Raw genomic sequence first — 19,259 nt, forward strand, 5'->3', positions numbered from 1 at the left:
CGAACGCACAATATATCATCGATCACAGCTAATAAATAATCAGTAAACAAACATAAAAACAAGCATATTATATATATATGCTTGTTTGCTGCATATTATATATATAACGCTCACGTATTTGATACAAAGGATTGATAATTCTTTTATTAAATATTATTAATTATTCCGAAAATCGTAAATAGTTTATTTGGGTCAAAAACGTGAACGTTTTAAATACTCTAAAATATAAACAATGCGATTTAAACAAATTCGAAATTTATAATATAAATCAGTAATTGAAAAGCAATATGCCATGTTATATGCTTACAATCATCGAGTAAGAGAAGCTGTATAAATTTTAATGCAGAATGTCAAATGTTTAGATCTTTAGTTTTAAAATAAAATCATGCGGATTTATTGGAAAAGAGAGGTAACAATATACAACACATCTGAATTGAGGCGTGCATTTTTTATTGCCATTAAATCTTTTTATATCGTACTACTTTCCGCTGGCATTCTTATCTTCCACATTATGGTTTCTTAAAATTATCTATAATCGCATGCGAATTAATCCAACGCGTTAAAATAAATGAAATCCGTCGTGTTTTTTTAAACGCTACTCGTCGCATGACAGTCCTCAAGTGTGGCTAGGCTGCTGGCTCTCAGTGACGCCAGGCTCAAGGAACTATGATTTAAAGTATTCAAGCCGTGAGGATCTTCGCAATGCAGGTACAGTCGTGAACTGACAGACTTGTGACAGTCAGGACACAAACGTTTCTTCTTTTTGTCGCGTCTCTTTAAGATGTCATATGCGCATCTGCCAATGTTGCACGAGAAAATAAGGACAGGAGAAATATTTCTTTTACAAGAATTAGCAATTATAATTTTACTCGATGTTATACTTGATTTCAATTTGCTTTAACTCATCTGTTTCTTAACAGAAAAGTAGTCCGGAAATTTTTCCACAAATCTTACCGAGCGTGTAATATGTGAGAACAAGGTAATGCTTCCAGAGAATCAGCTTCCAAACCGAAAGGTTCGTTACAACTTCCGCATCGTAATTCCAAATCTTCTTCCATCGCAATTGCTAATCTCTCGTAATGTCCTTTTTGTTCTTCGTCTCCCAAAGAGCCGTAAATTCTCGACAATCTGGATCTGACTGTCCGCACCAAAAGCTGTAAATAGATTGTCTTATTCTGAATACATGGTTTTTTCCTATCATAGAAAATTGTATAAAAGTGATATTAGAATGATATACTTAAAAGTATATTATTTTATTGATATTTTTAAAAATGTTAGAGTATTATTACAGATATCTATATTTCTTTTCTCTTTTTGAGCAGAATTTAAGATTTTATAAATATTCTTCGGTTAATAGCCTGTGGTTCATTGTATACAGAAAAGATACGTTAATTAACTATAAATAGCGCGAAGTATTTTATCGACTTAATTCACGGACTAATAATAATCTTTATTGAGCTCTGTTGAACAGCATCGATGAAGCTGCATATTTTACGTTACGGTTGCGTGTGCGCTTATACGGAGAGAGAGCGTCAAAATGGAGGACCATTGATTCGTAGACACAAATAGCGCGAGGATTCGGTGCGCATTGTGTGTGTGTGTGTGTGTGTGTGTGTGTGTGTGTGTGTGTGTGTGTGTGTGTGTGTGTGTGTGTGTGTGTGTGTATACATATGTAATATATGCATGGAATATTTGTGCAGCGTTACAACGGCATTGTAGTGCCGATAGCTCTTTTGGTATTTCATCGGAACTCATGATAATTATTAGACATGTGGTAGTTATTAAATGCATAAACAATGCAGCGCATATTTTTGCCTCAGACAAAAAACTTTCTCTGTTATTGACACATTCTTGTATTTAAAATTTGCTGATTTAAATCATATTTTAAATAATTTACGATCTTAGCGGTACCGATAATACCTTATCTTTAAAGACGTTAAAGCTATCGATTAAATTTCTAAAATATGGAATATGGAATTCTGTTTATTAAAATAAACTTATGCGACAAGAATTAACTAACAATAAGTTTATGTATCTCATGTTAAACCTAAGTCAATTTCTAGAATCAATGAAATCAACTTTCCTTCAATACGTTCAACTCTTTGTAAATATTGGCTTAGTTTACACCGTGCGTTTACTGCATGTATTTTGAATTCCATTGATCCCTAAAGAAAATAAAGGAAAGGGGAGAAACTTTTAAGTTTTCATGTCTGACAGAAGAGAGGAAATTGATTTCATAGTACATCGCTTTCCTCTCTCTCTCTCTCTCTCTCTCTCTCTCTCTCTCTCTCCTCTCTACTCTCAACTGTCTTTCTATGAAATGGAACGAACGACGTGCATCATCAATCTACAATCTGTATTGGCAGTTTACCTTGGCGCCAACCGATCCCGCCACTTCCAGGAGCCTAGTATTGAACTCGAGGGGTCTGCAGTTGCATATCTTGTGCTGAAGCCTGAGAGCTTCTAAGCATCTCGCCGCGCCGTCCATCGCTTCCATCTGGCATAGCCGATCGCCGGTCGCGGCCGCTGAGCCCATTGCGCTTTCGTATTGTCGAAATGCTTTCTGCAATACGTCCATCTTTATCTCACCGATGTTATCGTTCTGACAATCGGACCGGCGTACGCGATACGTAAACTAAAGGCTAATTGTATATGCATCGCGATCGCCAACTAAAGACAGAGTAAATTCAACAGGCGATTTCTATCGCAGAAAGCACAACCATTCGCACAAGCAGCAAATGAAACAAATATCCCCATCAATGTTCTTGATAATAAATCATTTTATATGTATACAGAGTGATTCAAAACAACCGTTTCTTCTTAAAATATCATATTCCTGAGATGATTCTAATTTTTCCTCTACCAAATTTTTACCAGAAGCTTAGTTTTTAAATTATAAGGGAAAACAGTTCGCGAATTATGGGCCGCGTACAGAAGATAGGCAGGGACGGTGCAACTCACTGTCCGATGCGGGTGGATTGTATGTGCGTGTGCGTGTATGTGTGCGGTAAGATGCAAGACATGCATGTGTTGCATGTATCAATACTCGTACGTGTAGCTATCTGCTGATTGCATCGAGTCCTCACGTAATCGCTCGTGTCGGATAATGAGTTGCATCACTCCTGCCTATCTTCTATATGCGGTCCGTAATTTGCGAATTGTTTTCCGTTATAATTCAAAAACTAAGCTTCTGATAAAAATTTGATAGAGAAAAAAATTATCTTAGAATCAATTCAGAAATATGACATTTTAAGGACAAACGGTTGTTCTGAATCACCCTTATATATGGGTGTCCCGCAATTCGCGATCGAAATTTTTATGACATATTCTTGAATTAAAAATAAGACGAAAATTTTAATACGAAAATGTCAAGGTTATAATAGTTTTTAAATTATTAGCGATAATTAAAGTTGACTAATCATAGAGCTGACATTTCGCGCGCTTAGACATGATGATATAACAAGTGATAAAGGTGACAGAACAGAAGATGATAGAACAAATGATAAAATGCTACTTCAAGGGCTCTCTTAGTAATAACAAGCGAGATTATTATACAAATATATTAATATGATATGCAATTATATTTTTTTTGAAAAATTATTTCTGCTTTTATAAGAAATATTTATTTGTACATTACATATGCATAATTAATATTGGAACATATCATAAAATATCAATATTAAATTCTATGATGAAATATCACGATATGTGTTAGATGTCAACATAAATAATGTTAAAATACAGTAATGTTGAAATGTTTTATTAATTAAATCATATCTAAAGATAGAAAATAAGTATTCATTGTATATGCGTTGTATTTAACCATAATCATATAATGAATCATATAATGAATTTTATATATATATATATATATATATATATATATATATATATTAAATTATATTATTTACTGGGATAAACAAAAGTTTAATATGTAATAATGCTTTAGTAAATTGTATTTAATAAATAACATGATATTTTTATAAATTATAAATAATTAGATATTTTCTGATTCCTTAAGATCTATATTTAGCTAAAATTTATAATCAAATACGTGATATTAAAATATGTAATTTCAGAGTTACTAATTGTGATTGCTTTTCTCTGATTTCTAATTTTCATATATTTCTGTCATTACTACTATATAATTATATCAATAATAATTATTGTATAAATTTGTTTACATTAAATTTGCTAAAACTTAAATCAAATATTCGTAATTTATATCAATTTGTTTAAATAAAAATATATGTCTTCTAATATTTGCGAATTTAAAACATTAAAATATGATATTTTTTATGTACACTCCTTTTACAGGAGTATTTTAGAAATTTAATTTAATAATCGTGCAAATATCACACTTTTAATATTCCACCTTGTTTCAAAGTGAACGTTTTATCAAATTTTTGTCATTCACTTTTTAACAACGTTCAAAGGGTTTTGTAGCGAAACAAAACGAAAGCGGTATGCGTTGCAAGCGTGATACAGTGTTAAAATTGCTTTTGTAACATGCGTGACATGCAAAGAAACGCTCTAGTTATGGCATTTTTTTCATCGCTAATAACAGAACCGTAACAATGTTGAAACGAACAATGAGGTTGTGACTGGTTTTGATATCATCGTAACACTTGACGTGAATACCGATAAAAAATCTATTTGTAGAAACGTTTTTGATGCAAATAAATATATTGGCGTTATTTTCTATCACGCGATCACACGTTTCAATCTTTACGTATAGATAAATGTGATATGTAAAAATGAAAGGATTTTATTCTCAAATGTAATTGCTTCTAGAATAAATTTATGCATGAAGATTGTATATTTATATAAAATATATATTGATAAGTAAAAAAATGAAGTAAGGATATAATTACTCGCGAGATTATGATTGGAAAACTCATGTCAAAGCTAAAGAAACAAGTTGCACCGGTAACTTGTGTGAATTACTCACATTTATATCCGATTTCTTTCTGTAAATGTCTCCCATAATGCGGATACTTCGAGCATAACTCGCTTGGTCGCCAGAAACCAGTGACAGACGCGTTGCCTCCTGTCCATACAAACGATGATTCATGTCATCAGCTAGATCATATTACTATGGTATATCGATTAGCCAATATAATTCTCTCTACGAAATACTCTCGATTAAACTATATTACGTGACCCGCACGGTACATTTTCTTCAAAAATATTCGTATTTTTAACGAAACACAAATTGTTACATGATTCATGGAAAAGAATCGCGAGTTTAAAAAGTAATGTTCACGAAAAAGTTTGCGATATCTTTAGAGAGGCGTTCCGACTTAACCCGTTCGAAACGTAATCTTGCGCTGACCTTTTTCTGTATCTTTGATCTGAATAATGTAATATTTTTTTTCTTTCTCTCTCCTCAGCAATTTTAAGTTTCAACTTTACCGAGCAGTAATCATGAGCGTCGCCTAGCTCGCCTTTTTTCCTGAGCGCCGCGGCCATTTGTAATAACGCCGCCCTGTGATGACGAGAATTCAGATCTCCTAGTTGTAAACTTCTGGAGAGATCGTAAGCTCTCGCCGCGTATCTCGCACTCTTGTCTGCATCCTGTAACCTGCAGAAGAGTTCCGACAAACCGACGTACACCTGAAATAAAAATAACATGTAATCAGAATAGACAGAATAGCTATCGTTATAAAAAGGCAGACTAAGAGATTATCAATAAAGAAAATTGTCTATGTGAATCGGATATTTTATTAAAAAAAAAAAAATATTACCACAACGTGCCTTTTGATTATAAAATCAAAATTTAACAACAACGTTTCCTTTTTTTTTTATCATCTTGATGTTAATAATATAAAGATAGAATTTTTCAAATAAAAAAAAGAAAATGCTTTATCACAAGTTTATTACATCAGGAATTTTATAAAAAATTTTGATATTTCTCGGAATATTAATCATTACAAAGAAGACTGATATGCTTGAGTATCCAAATAACATCAAGTGCATAATACTAGTAGATTAAGGATGCAACTAATCGACTACTCGACAAATGAAATAAAGATCAGGCGATAGAAAAAATTGAGTCGGCTTATCTTACACAGCTGCTGCTTTTCTAATCTCTCCTGCGTCATCCGTTAATTAACAAACATCACGGCTTATAATGCGCGCTTACGTACTCGTGCAAAAAAAGAAACTAGCGAACAAAGGTACCTAATTACCTGCAGTTCTAAGGAGGGATCTTGAATGGAGTGGGCGATTTTGTGGGCTCTTTGAAACGCTTCCAAGGCTTTACAGAACCCTGCTAGTTCTAAATGAACTCTGCCTACGGTTAAGTGAACTAATCCAGCAGTCGCGCACTGATCGCACTCGTTATACAAGCTGCGAGAATGCAAAATCACAAAATATTAGCAACATACACCCAAATATACACATAAATACACACATAAAAACACACGCACGCACGCACGCACGCACGCACGCACATAAATTAATAAAGTTATCACTTAAACAATTGATTACAAAGAATTGATTATAACTCCTCAAACTTAGAACTGTCACTGAACTTATAATCAAAGGTACATTAAATGCATTACGATTATATATATATCGATGTTCTATCACCAACTACTAATTATATTACAATAGCAATAGAAATATAGAAATACCGCGTACATTACTTATCTAGTTTAGATTTCTCGAAAGTGAATATTACAAAATTATTTATTACAAAAAATTCATATTACAACTTGTATGACGAATGAAAGAGATTCAAACCTGTGCCGAGCGTAATCTAATGCTCTATCCAGCGCGCCTAATCTCTCGTGAGCCCTTGCCAAATTCAAATACGCTTCTGCTCGCATGTTCGGCGAATCCAATTCCTCCGAAATGCATAATTGCTTGTTACCGAATTCAATGCTGTCTCTAAAAAGAGAAAAATCATCCGGATGAAGAATTGCGGCGTTAATGTTGAAAAGAATATCTTTGAAAAAAGGAAAGAGAAGCGTTATAAAATTGAACATCTAACGCTTAACTACTTTTAATAGAATGTTGAACATTCTTAATATCTTAATTTTTCACATTTTTATATCATATCATGTATTTATATAATACTTAGTATATTAAATATATAAATATATAAATATAAAAATAAGAATCCGATTTTTACCTATTCCTTATTATCTATATCTTGTATTTCTTTATGTATTATGTTTATTAATACGAAATCGTTTGACGTTATATATATATATATATATATATATATATATATATATATGTAAATAACACAGGCAAGGTGATAAAAAATAATTGAATCTATCAATATTACATCTTATGTTATTATCTACCTGTATTTGCCCCAGTCCATGTACGCTTGATATAAGTAACCGAGGAGAGCGAATTTATCTTCGCGATGTCTGATACTCTTTAAAGCACCTCTCCATTTTCTAACCGCGGCTTGTTGTTTATGAGCCCGATACAATTTCAAGCCTTGCTCCACCTGGGACATAGGAAATAATAGAATTTCAACACTTCGCGTGTTCTATTCGCTGCACATGTTGATTTATTTATCGCACAGCGATGCAGCGGTCGTCCACACAAAGGGACGTTAAAGAACGAGCTCGACCTCGGCAGGAGAGAAAATGAAATTTTATTAATTACCTCTTTAAATGACCGTCTTTGATTATCGCCTTTTTAAATTACTCATCTATGAAATTTACATCGCGTGACTTAACATGTTATCTCAATAAAGTCCTTGAATTTCCGCCGATCGCACGCGCCCTTGTTAGCTAGACTATTTATCCGATAACCAGCACATTTCCTCATAGTCAACTATAGTCCGAGGACGCACGACCAACCTTGAAATGTCGATGTTCATGAAATTGACATTGAGTTAATAACGGTCCTCTTAAGCGGAGGTGCAATGTTCAAGAGCGTATGGGTAAGTCAAAGAGGAAATTACACACGCTATTAATACGAGTAATGTTAATAGACGATAATTATAAAACGATGATTATTATAAAACTTCTTATTCACGATTTACAATATAATTTTATCAAATAAAATACAAAATATAACGTGCAATCGATTTATATACAATTTTTTTCAGAAGATATAAAAAAATATTATACTTTTTATTATAAAATTATCAATAAGAGTCTTACATGTAGCGTGTTTTTAAAGTAATAGTTAATTGAAAAAAATCATTTAATATGAAAAAAATCATATTATTATCAAAAAAATGTATACATTTTTATTTTATTTTTCTGTATAATTCTGTTTTTCAATCACTTTCAAACATGTTTTTTGTATTAATATTGGACATTAATATTTTTATGCTCTATATAAAAATCTGCTACCTGAGAGTATGCAGAGACATTAAAAAATTGATGTCTTGATACAACAAATGTTTAAAAAAGAAACAATAACTATGGAAAAAAGTAAAATAAATATATAAAATATTTTTTCACCCGTGTAGTACAATTCTTTTATTTTCTTAAACTTTTTTAATAAATAATTGACTCTTACTTCTAAAACACGCTCTGTATAATGAATAAAGTGAGAAGATTTTTCGAATTTTTTTTTACATTTCTTAATTTAAGAGAAAAGATTAAAATTATTATTCAATTCAACTGTTATATTACTACAGTGTTATGAATAAGATAATTAATTCATAATAATATTAAAAGCAAAATTACACTATACAGAACTAGGACAGAAAGTAATATAGAAGTGCACTTTAAATTCAATTTACTTAATTATATAATTTATTTAATTTACTTAATTGTCATTTAATGAATAAATTCATGTTGAGGTAACATTGTCTGATATAAAACGAGCTTTAAATGACAGATAGCTTCTGTCCAGGAAGAAGAACTTGAAGTCACGTGTTATGCTCTTTACCACGCAGCAATAGCCCTAGCGTAGATAATACGAGCAAAGGTAGAAGGCCGTATTGATTCGACCCTGAACTTTGTCCCTGGCAGATTAAAACTCTATAATAAAATATAAATAGCCTCGTACATAACAATGTCCACGTGCGTGTACGCGACCAAAATGTAATTTCTGTTAATAAAAAAAGGGTTACAACAGAATAATAACTAATAATAAACTTTAGTAAGTGAATTAGCTTGAGTAACCAACTCGTAAATAAAACAATAAATTAGCAACAGAAAAAGGCTAGAATTCTGCATTTAATTTCCTAAGTTCTTTACAAGGGCGAAATATTTTTCGGGAAAAGCATTTCCATTGAGAGTTCTGACAACCTTCTGCAGAATTCTATGAATTATTCTTAATAATCATAGCGGTATAAATATAAAATATTAATACAAAATATTAATTTTTTTACAACCATTTTATATAGAAAGTAAAAAAGAAGAGAGAATTTTGATGATAATTTTTCAATGAATATCGTAAGCTAATATACGACTAATATACGAATTTTAAAGCCTCACAATACCACTTAAATTGTACTATTGTATAATTTGAAAACATAAACGTTTGTTACTACATGAAGCGAACGTCATGAATAAGCTGTCAGACGTGAGACGTGAAATCATAAGTTTCGCTAGGCGAAACGCATCCGGAAACATGATGAACACGATACTTTGGTTTTAGCGTTTACGAAAGGATAGCGTGACTACAGCTATGGCATGCGCATCGTGAACTTGACAGTGACCGATAAAGCATGTTCATTTGCGAAATACGCTTCGTTATGTAGTCGTCATGCCCCGCCGTTTGCTTGAGAGGATCCTCAGATACTGTTACCCGTTTGACACATTACATCCCCGATTACTTTGACATATTAAACGGATTCAATGGCTAACAGTCGAGCAGCAATTTAAAGAATCAATTAATAATTGAATTAATTTGCAAGATCATTAATAATGCAGTAAGTGTTATCGTGGCGTGCAGCCAATTTTGCTTCTAAGTGCCGCGTTTGTCTAAAATTATAATCGCCTCGCACGTTACGAGATAAAACACTTGGCATGCATTTCGAGGGTAAGAGCTTTATTAATAAATTGATACTTGAATTGAAATGAAATGTATATCAAAACATGATAAATAATGACATTATATTTATCACAGACGCGATAATTACATCTAATATACTTTGTGATATTCGACTGTTTGCGCTTCCATTCGTAATTATAATAAAGTACGATAAATTTTAAAGATTTTATCGTAATCAATAGAAGTTTTTGCTATATTTTTATATATTCATTTTTTTTATTTTTATATTTTATCAAATGAACAGTCAATGTATTAATAATTTAATCTATTTAATCTAGCTAGAAACTTAATATATATTTTTTTCTAATTTTTTAGAAATTTATTACTAAATACAATTCTGTAATGAGATACTTTTATATATCAAAAGTTAATCTACTAGATCTAGTAGATCTAGTATAATTTGTTTCCAAGAGAATTAAGAAAAATTTAAACTTACTCTCCTTCGTGCTAATTGTTGATCAAGTCGTTTTCTGCAGCTTATGAGACATTCCCATATACCAGTACCCGACCTGCCATTTTGATAATGGCCATTATTACCATTGCCATTTTGATGCCGGTAATCCTCTTCAGTGAACTCGCAGACATCGAGTGGATGTCTCGATCCATCAGGGCTACCCAGCAGCGCGGTTGCCGAGAGCTGGTGACTCGCCGATCCGCTATAAATTTTCCAAATGATTTAATGATATATATTATATGGATATTGATACAATATAATATATAGATATTATACATAAATATTAACTTTTTAATGAAATTTTATAATTATCGATCACTTAATACTTTAATCATTTGATGTCTCATATAAATTTCACCATTTTTCAATTATTCATTATTCTCTATAAAATTTTCAAAACTATTTTATGATTATGAGATTATTGAAAAGTATTATTGTAAGATATATATATATATAAAACAGATATTTTATATTGTTGGAATAATTTAATTTATATTGTTGGAAAGTCTGTTTAAATTATTATGATTGCTATCGTTGATTATGTAAAAATAACAAAGATCGAGTCAAAAGAGAATAACTATGGAATTTATAATTTCCGTAAAATCCAATGAATTTAAAGAAGACATAACCAAACGCTAAATGATTATTTTCATAACATCGATCATAAGTTCGCTTAAGTTCGCTTAAGTTCTGAAGGAATTTCGAAATTGTTTTATCGCGTTTGAATGATTTATACTTACGATATGATAAAGTAGAACAATGTTCTCTTTTTGATATTTACATAAGTCTGCAAGTCATAAAATTTCCTAGCAAATTAATGTGAAAATCACATAAACGCATAAAATATTTAAATATTATTACGGTAAAAAGAAATGTAATGTAAGTTTAAACTACTATTATACAATTGCTCTTTTTTAGGACTATTTCTTATTTAAGATTATTTTTTAAAAATTTCTAGTAAAAATGTACTTCCTGTTTATATATTTATATATATATATATATATATATATATATATTATTAGTAGATATTATATAGAATATTATTATTAATAATTTATTTATGTGTTATTTGCACTAAATTATTTACACGAAAAAAATCTCTTTTTCTCTTTTTATAATAAGCTTTACATTTAAGCATTAATGATCAATTAAGAAATGCGATTTAAATAGTATTCTTAAAGTTTCTTAAAGTTCCATTGTCAATTTTCTATTAACATGTTATAATAAACGATTTGTAAAATGTTCAAAAAGATGATTGAACTATCATTTTGGATGTAAAGCTTCTCTCGATTCTAGTCGATATTTCGCGAATACATGTCAAATGTCTGCGTTAGATGATGGATGTGAGCAACTGACCTCTTACAGGTTTCCATGCGCAAACTCTTAATTTATTTCTAGGACGAACGGAAGAAGTACGCAGAGATAAACCGCTTTTGGCTACCGTCCCAGAGGTTGAGTTTGCAAACTGCTTAGGGAAGTTACAAGGTATACAGGGTACCTCGTACGTAGCTACCGCATCACTTTTCATTTATAAAATTCTGAGTCAATTTTCAGTCGCACGCACGACCTTTTCTTTCTGAAAATTTTAGAAATAAATTAAGAGTTTGCGCATGGAAACCTAGTAAGAGATCAGTTGCTCACATCCATCATCTAACGCGGACATTTGACATATTTCGCTATTTTCTATTTTCAAAGCAAGGTTTGCATTTTGGACATTAATTGTTTTAATATATCTAAAAATATTGAATCAAAACACAGTTCACACAATATTAAAGTATGGTATAATTACCAATTTGTGTCTCTATGCAATTGAGTTTTCCAAGAAACCATTCATGCTTAATTGCTTATAATCCGATTTGCTTGTCTTTTTGCCTTTTTATGAAAAAAAATAAAACGATTTTATATTGATTCAACCGTCTCTAAATGATAGATAGATATGTTTAGAACACCCTATGTAGAATCACAAGTTCTTACCTACCCTACTGCAATGCGACCATTGCACATTTGCTCCATATCCCAGAAAACTGAAATTTATTTGTATCTCTTTTCTTATGATTCTGTGTTGAGGCATACCGAAACTCTTCACTAGGATACGCTCGTCCTAAATTACAGTCATCAACTACATTTTCTTCTTACTTTTCTTTATATATTAGAAAATTAAATCTTTTTACATGATTTTACGTTTTATATATTTATAGAAGTTTAATTATGTTAACGAGAATACTAATTAGTACGATTATTTTCTTCACTTATTTGATAATAAATAGATTTTTATAAATAAACATTTTATTTTGTATTAATAATTTATTTAACAAATATGTTAATGAAATTACTATAAATACTATAGTTTACAAAATTATATTCTTTTTCTCACATCTTGCTATTAATTAATGCTCTTTTTATTTATTGCTTTCTTTATTTATTTGATAATAAAAAGGTTATAAATAAATATTTTATTTTATAATAATAATTTATCTAATAAATATGTTAATGGAATTAGATTATAGTTTATAAAAATTATATTCTTTCTATACCTTTCTAGAAAATATTATTGTTCTTTCAATCGTCATAACAAAAGAAAACCCTCAAAAGAAAACTATTCTTTTTTAACAAATGGAATAACTGTTTAAATTAAAATATATGCGATATATAGGACATTAAAAAAATTACTAAATAATTAATATATTTTTTTCTTGTCGTCATAATTACGAAAAAGAATTAATTGATGATCATGAGATATTAGAACTAGTTAAGGCAAATCGTAAAGAAGAGAGAGAGAGAGAGAGAGAGAGAGAGAGAGAGAGAGAGAGAGAGAGAGAGAGAGAGAGAGAGAGAGAGAGAGAGAACAATACCGCGTTTGATCCCCGATAGAAAATCCCGTGAGAATCACGTCCTGTCGCAAATTACTTTCCACCCCTGCTAAAGTTTTCCCAAAACAGTCGCGTGCTTGTGCGCGCGCGCGCATATCCACCCCTCGTTCGTGATGTTTCGGTGTGTATGTGTGTATACAAGCTCGTATCGTGTAAAGCGAAGAGTATACGACACTCTATCGCTTTCCCACCACGTTCGCTAGGTGGGCGAGGCACCTGCGACCTCTTTCGCTGACCCATTTACGAGCTACGAGATACGGTACGGCGTTGCGATTCTAAGTGGAAAATCGAACCATCCCCCGGTTCTTCCACGCGTCGAGGTCGATCAACGAAATACAAGGCACCTGCTCTTGTCGTCCCCTCTTGTCGCGCACCTTCCGTTTCCCGTAAGCAGCCCGTCCCTGTTTGATCTTGTAATGACGCGACCTCGTAACGAACTTTATATATAACCTTATTTATATGGAAATACCCTTTCAAACCAAAGACACTTTTCTATATGGCGTGGGTGAAAATATACACGCATAATTAATCGCGTATAAGAATATAATAGGATTTTTATTTACAAGAATCTCTCTTTACATATTGTAAAATTTATTTCTTCAACGTGTTTTCCAGCATGGTTTTCAAAGATTATCCACAATAAAATCCATAGACAGTATTTAAAATAAATTTTGTGATATTATTTTTATTACATTATTACTTTTTGATATGTAATTGTATGGCTATTTTTATGGTTTCATATTTCCTTTGTTGGTGATTTCTCTAAATACCAGACACACGAATTTTCGTAAATATACAAAATAACAGTTTTCATAATTACTTTATCACATTAATTAGTAGCGAAGTAAAGAGTGACCTATTTCGTTAAACATTAATATGTCATTTCTGCTACATTAAAACTTTCTCTACATTTTTGCTTTGATATTAAATTACAAAATACAATATTCTATATTAAATAAAAAATGTTTTTAAAGATTGTCCAGGCATGCTACTTTTGTTATAATAAATATATGCTGTTATAATAAATATTATATTTTTATTTTATTATATATTTTTTTATCATTTTAGTGTTATAAAAAGTTATTTTTAATATTCCGGATAAATTTATTTTATATCAAATAGAAATAATTTAATAAGAGCCAGGTAGTCAATAAGATAATTTCAAATAAAAATGATGTAATATGGTTCTAAAAAATAATGAATAAGAAATTGAGCAGAGAATGAAAATTAAAGTTAAAAATTATTTTAATAACAACTCGTAAATTGGTTATTATAAGCTGGAAAGAAAGACTAAAAAATTGAATGAATTATACTCAGCTTTTAATATTTCTCCATTTTTCTCATTTTTCTTTTAGATTTACAAATGTATATGTGAAAAGCGTGTATTTTTATATTATTTTTTTCTTTCCGCCAAATATATATTACTATTTTAATGTTCCAAGCGTGTTTACTATATAGTTTTTAAACGTATAAATATATATAAATATATTTTAATATACATCTACTGTCACATTTACTCTCGATAAAAAATTGATAATTATTTTGATATTTGATGTATATTAATGAAATAATTTTTATTGTAAAATAATATATATTTTTAATGTTTCTCATAATAATTACTTGTTACAAATCATTATAAATGATAAATCAAATATAAATGATAAATTCAAATCTCGAATAAATATATATAAAATGACTTAAACAAAAGGAGTAGTAATCAAACTTTTTTTTTATATATGTTTGACAAGCAATTGAGAATAGCCTTATTATAGTGAAATAGCCTTGTTGTAGTAAAAACAATTTTTTTTGATTATGTTATTATCATATTACGCTTTTGCAATATTATTTTTTTAATCAATAGATCAATAAATTGATTTTTAATTTAATCTATTTACATTTCAGCTTTTAGTGGATTAATAAAGATGTATTATATTGAATCGTATTTAACTATTCTCGTAATTTGAAACTTGCTAGTGCGGTAGTTGTAAGCAACAATACTTACCCAAGGTAATCCCTGGACGAGATAGACTCCCATGACATGGCTGTGCGTCTTTCTTGGCGCGACTTGTTCTATCTGTCCCGCGATATGGCTGTTTCTTCTCTCTTTCTCTTCTTGGTGCTCTAATCTCATCTCTCGCCGCTAGCATTATCACGTTCGCGCACCCGCGTGAGATAAAGCATATCACTTCCTTGATTTGTTAATTGCACAACGCGTGACCACGTACGATGTAACGTGTGCCGACTTAAGAATCTAATTGTCCACATTTAATCGATCTCGAAGATAGGTACTCGGTGTATGTAACGCGATTACTGAGTCATATCTATCGCCCGACGAGCTCGGGGAAAGTGAGTGAACGATCGAAATTTCGCGCAATTCGAAAAGGGCCCGCGGGTCTGCATACATCGATCATCTTTACAAATTTATCCAGTATTTCTTATATTTTTACAGTTTTCCCGAAACATTCAAATTAGTAGCGAACAATGATGCCGAGCGTTTGCCGAAAAATCTCTCGATCGAGAGATGAGTAGCTTAACTTGAATAATTTAGACGATGAATCATATGAGGATATTTTGCTCCGTAAACGCGAAATTATAACATTCGAGTGTCGAGTGGAAGATTTTAAGTTCTAGGACTTTCAGTTGGACGAGATTCACGCGAAGGTGATTGTGCCTCAATGATTTCTTGCCGAAACGGAAACGTTCGAGGGAAGTGAGGGAGCTGAGTCCGACAGTCGTTGAGGTAGATCGAGGATCGTTCGAATTGGTTTTCTCACCCAGGGGATTTTTGGACAGACTCGACGCGCTTATTTACTAATGAGTATAGAGATGCACACCTCGGTCGAAAAAAATAATTTGCACGCCCGCGTGTCTTTGTACTTATACGTCTAATTGAGCACCGTGGACTCGCGCGAATACTTGCGCGCATTGACGAGGAATAGAGAGTCTCGCGAGAGAGTTCCCCTCTACTTTTTTTCCGTTAATGTAATTGGCAAATGTTTCGTGGCAGTTTTCTTCGATCAGCTGATCGATAAAGATTGTTTCAAGTATTCGGACCCGTTAACACAAACGACCGCTCGAGTCTCACGGTACGAGTATTGAAGTATTTGCTCTCTCTCACTCCATCCGCACTCTCGCCGAGTGCGTAGTTTCTTTTTTTTTTTTTTTTTTGTAAGAGTGAGTAACGTTTTTTTTCGCTTTGCGTTTCCTCCCGCGCTTTTTCGATTATTCGAATTTTAATTCTCCCTTCTCGCAAGCGTTATCTTTTCAATATCGCGTATATTTTCCGTGCGGTCGAATTATCGATATTTGATTATCGAGAATCGCGTAACGTGATATACTATGCAATTTGTCAACGTCGTTATTTAGATCTCTATGAAAAGGTTTAACACACGTATAATATTTATATATTTATCTACGCTGTATTTAAATAAACTTTTAACATGTATATATACATATACATATATATCTAATATAGATCCGTGCGGTGTTCCGCGTTGTGTGCGTGTCTGTGTGTACCCGTATGTACATGCGTGTATACGCACTTTTTTCTTATCGAACGCATTAATGTTTTACTGTACTAAGTCAGTCGCCCCAAATTATTCCGGCGTGTCGGACGGCGTGCTGAACGTGCGTTTAATCTTAAATACGCTTAATCTTTTCGCTGCTTCGAGATTAACGATAAGGATAGAAAGGCTCCATAGAATTGCGAGATATCACCAACATTTATTAACGTCGTACGTAAATCGGTGTGAAGAGGCGTAGGTAACGACGATTACAACGTCGACGACGAAAAGTCCCGAAACGGTCGTTTCTTTTTTTTTTTTTTTTTTTTTTTCTTTCAACTTTCCGTCTTTTCGTACTTTACAGGACTTTCCGACTGTTAGTTTTGACGCGTGTTCAGCACCAAGAAGGTTAAGGGACGCGCTGTCCCCGAAACTAGAATCGCGTCGGCCCGCGGTGTCCCAGTTACCATCGGTGACCCCCGGCGCGCTTTTTCTCCCTCTCCCCAAAGCCACCCCTCTACCGCTCTAACTTTGCGAGAGCTCGCGCAAGTGAGATACGCGGATTCTCGTTCGCGAGATTCCGGGCGAATCCATCGAGCGTTCTCCTAATTCCACCGCCGTCACTCCTTTCCTTCCAGTTGCAGCGATTATCTCGAAAAACTTCGACGACTTCGACTTGTGTGCGAAGGAAGATTTCTCTCTGTCGCTTATGTATCCTTCTACATATTGTTTACAACACGAAGTAGCAATAGTAGAACGCGCGTGGCCTTCAGCCCTTATATCTCGTTTATATCGCGTTTCTTTCCTCTCCCGCGTCGTTCCCGAAACGCTGGTCTCTCGTGCGAAACTGTGCGATTTAGATTAGAGATGACCAGAGTCCCGTCCGAAGCAGTCGCGATGACACCCAGTTCGACAGCCAGTCAGCGTTCGTATCCGGCGCCCATCGCGCGCCGAGCGCTCGCGTATGCTCGTGGGTGAAACAGCGGCGCGTAGTGACGATGACAACGCGGCCGTATCCGCTTGCTGACGACGAGACAATGGTAGGCGCCCCAAGGCGTCTCCTCATGCCATCGTTGATTGATCCCCCGTCCGTCTCGGTTTCAGGCCGTCGCGCGTTCCGGCCTTGTCCCCCTTCCGCCGTCCGTGCCAGCGTCGCCACCGTCCCCCTCGTCCACCTCGTTCTCGGCGCCTCCGTCTTTGGCCGCCGCTCCGTCGCGTGCGCGGAAAACCACCCCGTGGCCGCTCGTTATCGGCAACGAGGACAGCCGAGGCCTCGGAAGGTTACGGGCGCACGATGCGGATCGAGAGAGGAACCCGCTGCGCGCTCGCACGTCCTCAATCCTCCCACCCTTTGTCCTCCCTCTCTCTCTCTCTCTCTCTCTCTCTCTCTCTCTCTCTCTCTCTCTTTCTTTCTCTTTCTCTCTTGTTGGCGCGCGTATGGGGTTGGTTCTCTCGCGGAGGTACACCGCGCGGCACCCGCGAAAATCCACCGCCGGTGGCCGGAGCAGAACTGTCGTGCCCGAGCCGCAGCAGCCCGCAACACACGACCCAACCGATCCTACCCCACGAACCCCCGCCTCGGGCTTTCTCTCTCCTCGCCCGTGTTCCACCCCTGTTCCGCCACCGTTCTCCACCCTTCACTCCTGTTTCTGTCTCACCCTTTCCTCCCCTTTGCGCTCTCTCTCTCTCTCTCTCTCTCTCTCTCTCTCTCTCTCTCTCTCTCTCTCTCTCTATCTCGCTCCTCTCTCGGCGCCGCGCTGCTGCACGTCCCGCAACCTTCGCCTCCCATTCTTCTCTCCCGCGTTCCCAACCCCATTCCTCCCTCATTTTCTCTTTCCCCGCATCCTCCACCACAGGCCACCGAGTCCTCTCTATCGCGAGCAAACCGCCCTCCGACGAAAGTTTCTCTCCCTCTGCCCCTTTTGCTTTCGCTCCCATTCTCTCACTCTGTTTCGCCCATCAACTTCACTCGACTCTTGATCTCTGTCCATCTTATCATCGTCTTATCCCTGTGAACGCTTTTAACCTTACGTCAGACATTGTGGACAGCCAAGTTTCATCTACATCTTGTTACCAAACCTTACAGCAGTCATAGCTAAACTCTTTAAATGTCATTTAGTGTTGACAACGGTATTTCACCGCTGAATAAACACAATTCCAATCTATGGCAGATTGATGCGATAATTTTGAATTCGTTATCTGCAAACGCTTTCAAGTATAGTAATACATAAATATCAACTTTCAGATATACATAATCCTGTCTTTTTAGCTCATTAAATTTTAATTTTAAATTTTTATCATCGGAGTATATTAATCAACTTTAAATACTAAAAATATCCGTAAATTAATCTTTTAGATTAAAATTCTGTTCGAGGAACGTAGTCTTGAAATTAGTTGAAGAAATCAATTTTAGGAAGTTTAATTTATTGTAAGCTTTTAATTAAAAACTAT

General features: G+C 33.9%; 1 protein-coding gene across 2 annotated transcripts; it reads right to left on the reverse strand.

Moving 5' to 3' along the window:
• Nucleotides 1-433: 433 nt before the first annotated feature.
• On the reverse strand, nt 434-18,383 carry LOC105425929 (43 kDa receptor-associated protein of the synapse homolog). Of its 2 annotated transcripts, none has more exons than XM_089080487.1 (10): nt 15,308-18,383; nt 10,418-10,637; nt 7,317-7,468; nt 6,748-6,894; nt 6,192-6,351; nt 5,416-5,616; nt 4,952-5,050; nt 2,372-2,578; nt 955-1,154; nt 434-796 (listed from the first exon to the last, which is right to left on the reverse strand). In XM_089080487.1, the coding sequence occupies exons 1-10, from the start codon at nt 15,343-15,345 to the stop codon at nt 589-591; spliced, it is 1,632 nt and encodes a 543-aa protein (XP_088936613.1). In that variant the 5' UTR covers nt 15,346-18,383; the 3' UTR covers nt 434-588. The 2 variants fall into 2 exon arrangements, with proteins under 2 accessions (XP_088936613.1, XP_088936614.1); XM_089080488.1 differs by having other exon boundaries at nt 2,372-2,563; nt 15,308-18,380.
• Nucleotides 18,384-19,259: the final 876 nt, after the last annotated feature.

This window comes from Pogonomyrmex barbatus, unplaced genomic scaffold (genome assembly GCF_055798465.1).
Source record: "Pogonomyrmex barbatus isolate J1 unplaced genomic scaffold, ASM5579846v1 scaffold3, whole genome shotgun sequence".
NCBI lineage: Eukaryota > Metazoa > Arthropoda > Insecta > Hymenoptera > Formicidae > Pogonomyrmex > Pogonomyrmex barbatus.

What these genes read in the sequence shown, in the direction of transcription:
- LOC105425929 (XM_089080487.1), bottom strand. Translation starts at nt 15,345, where the DNA reads ATGTCATGGGAGTCTATCTCGTCCAGGGATTACCTTGG. An exon ending in TTAGATTACGCTCGGCACAG is followed by an intron (nt 6,352 to 6,747) that starts GTTTGAATCTCT and finishes GCATTCTCGCAG; the next exon opens with CTTGTATAACGAGTGCGATC. An exon ending in ACGCTCATGATTACTGCTCG is followed by an intron (nt 5,051 to 5,415) that starts GTAAAGTTGAAA and finishes TTGTATGGACAG; the next exon opens with GAGGCAACGCGTCTGTCACT.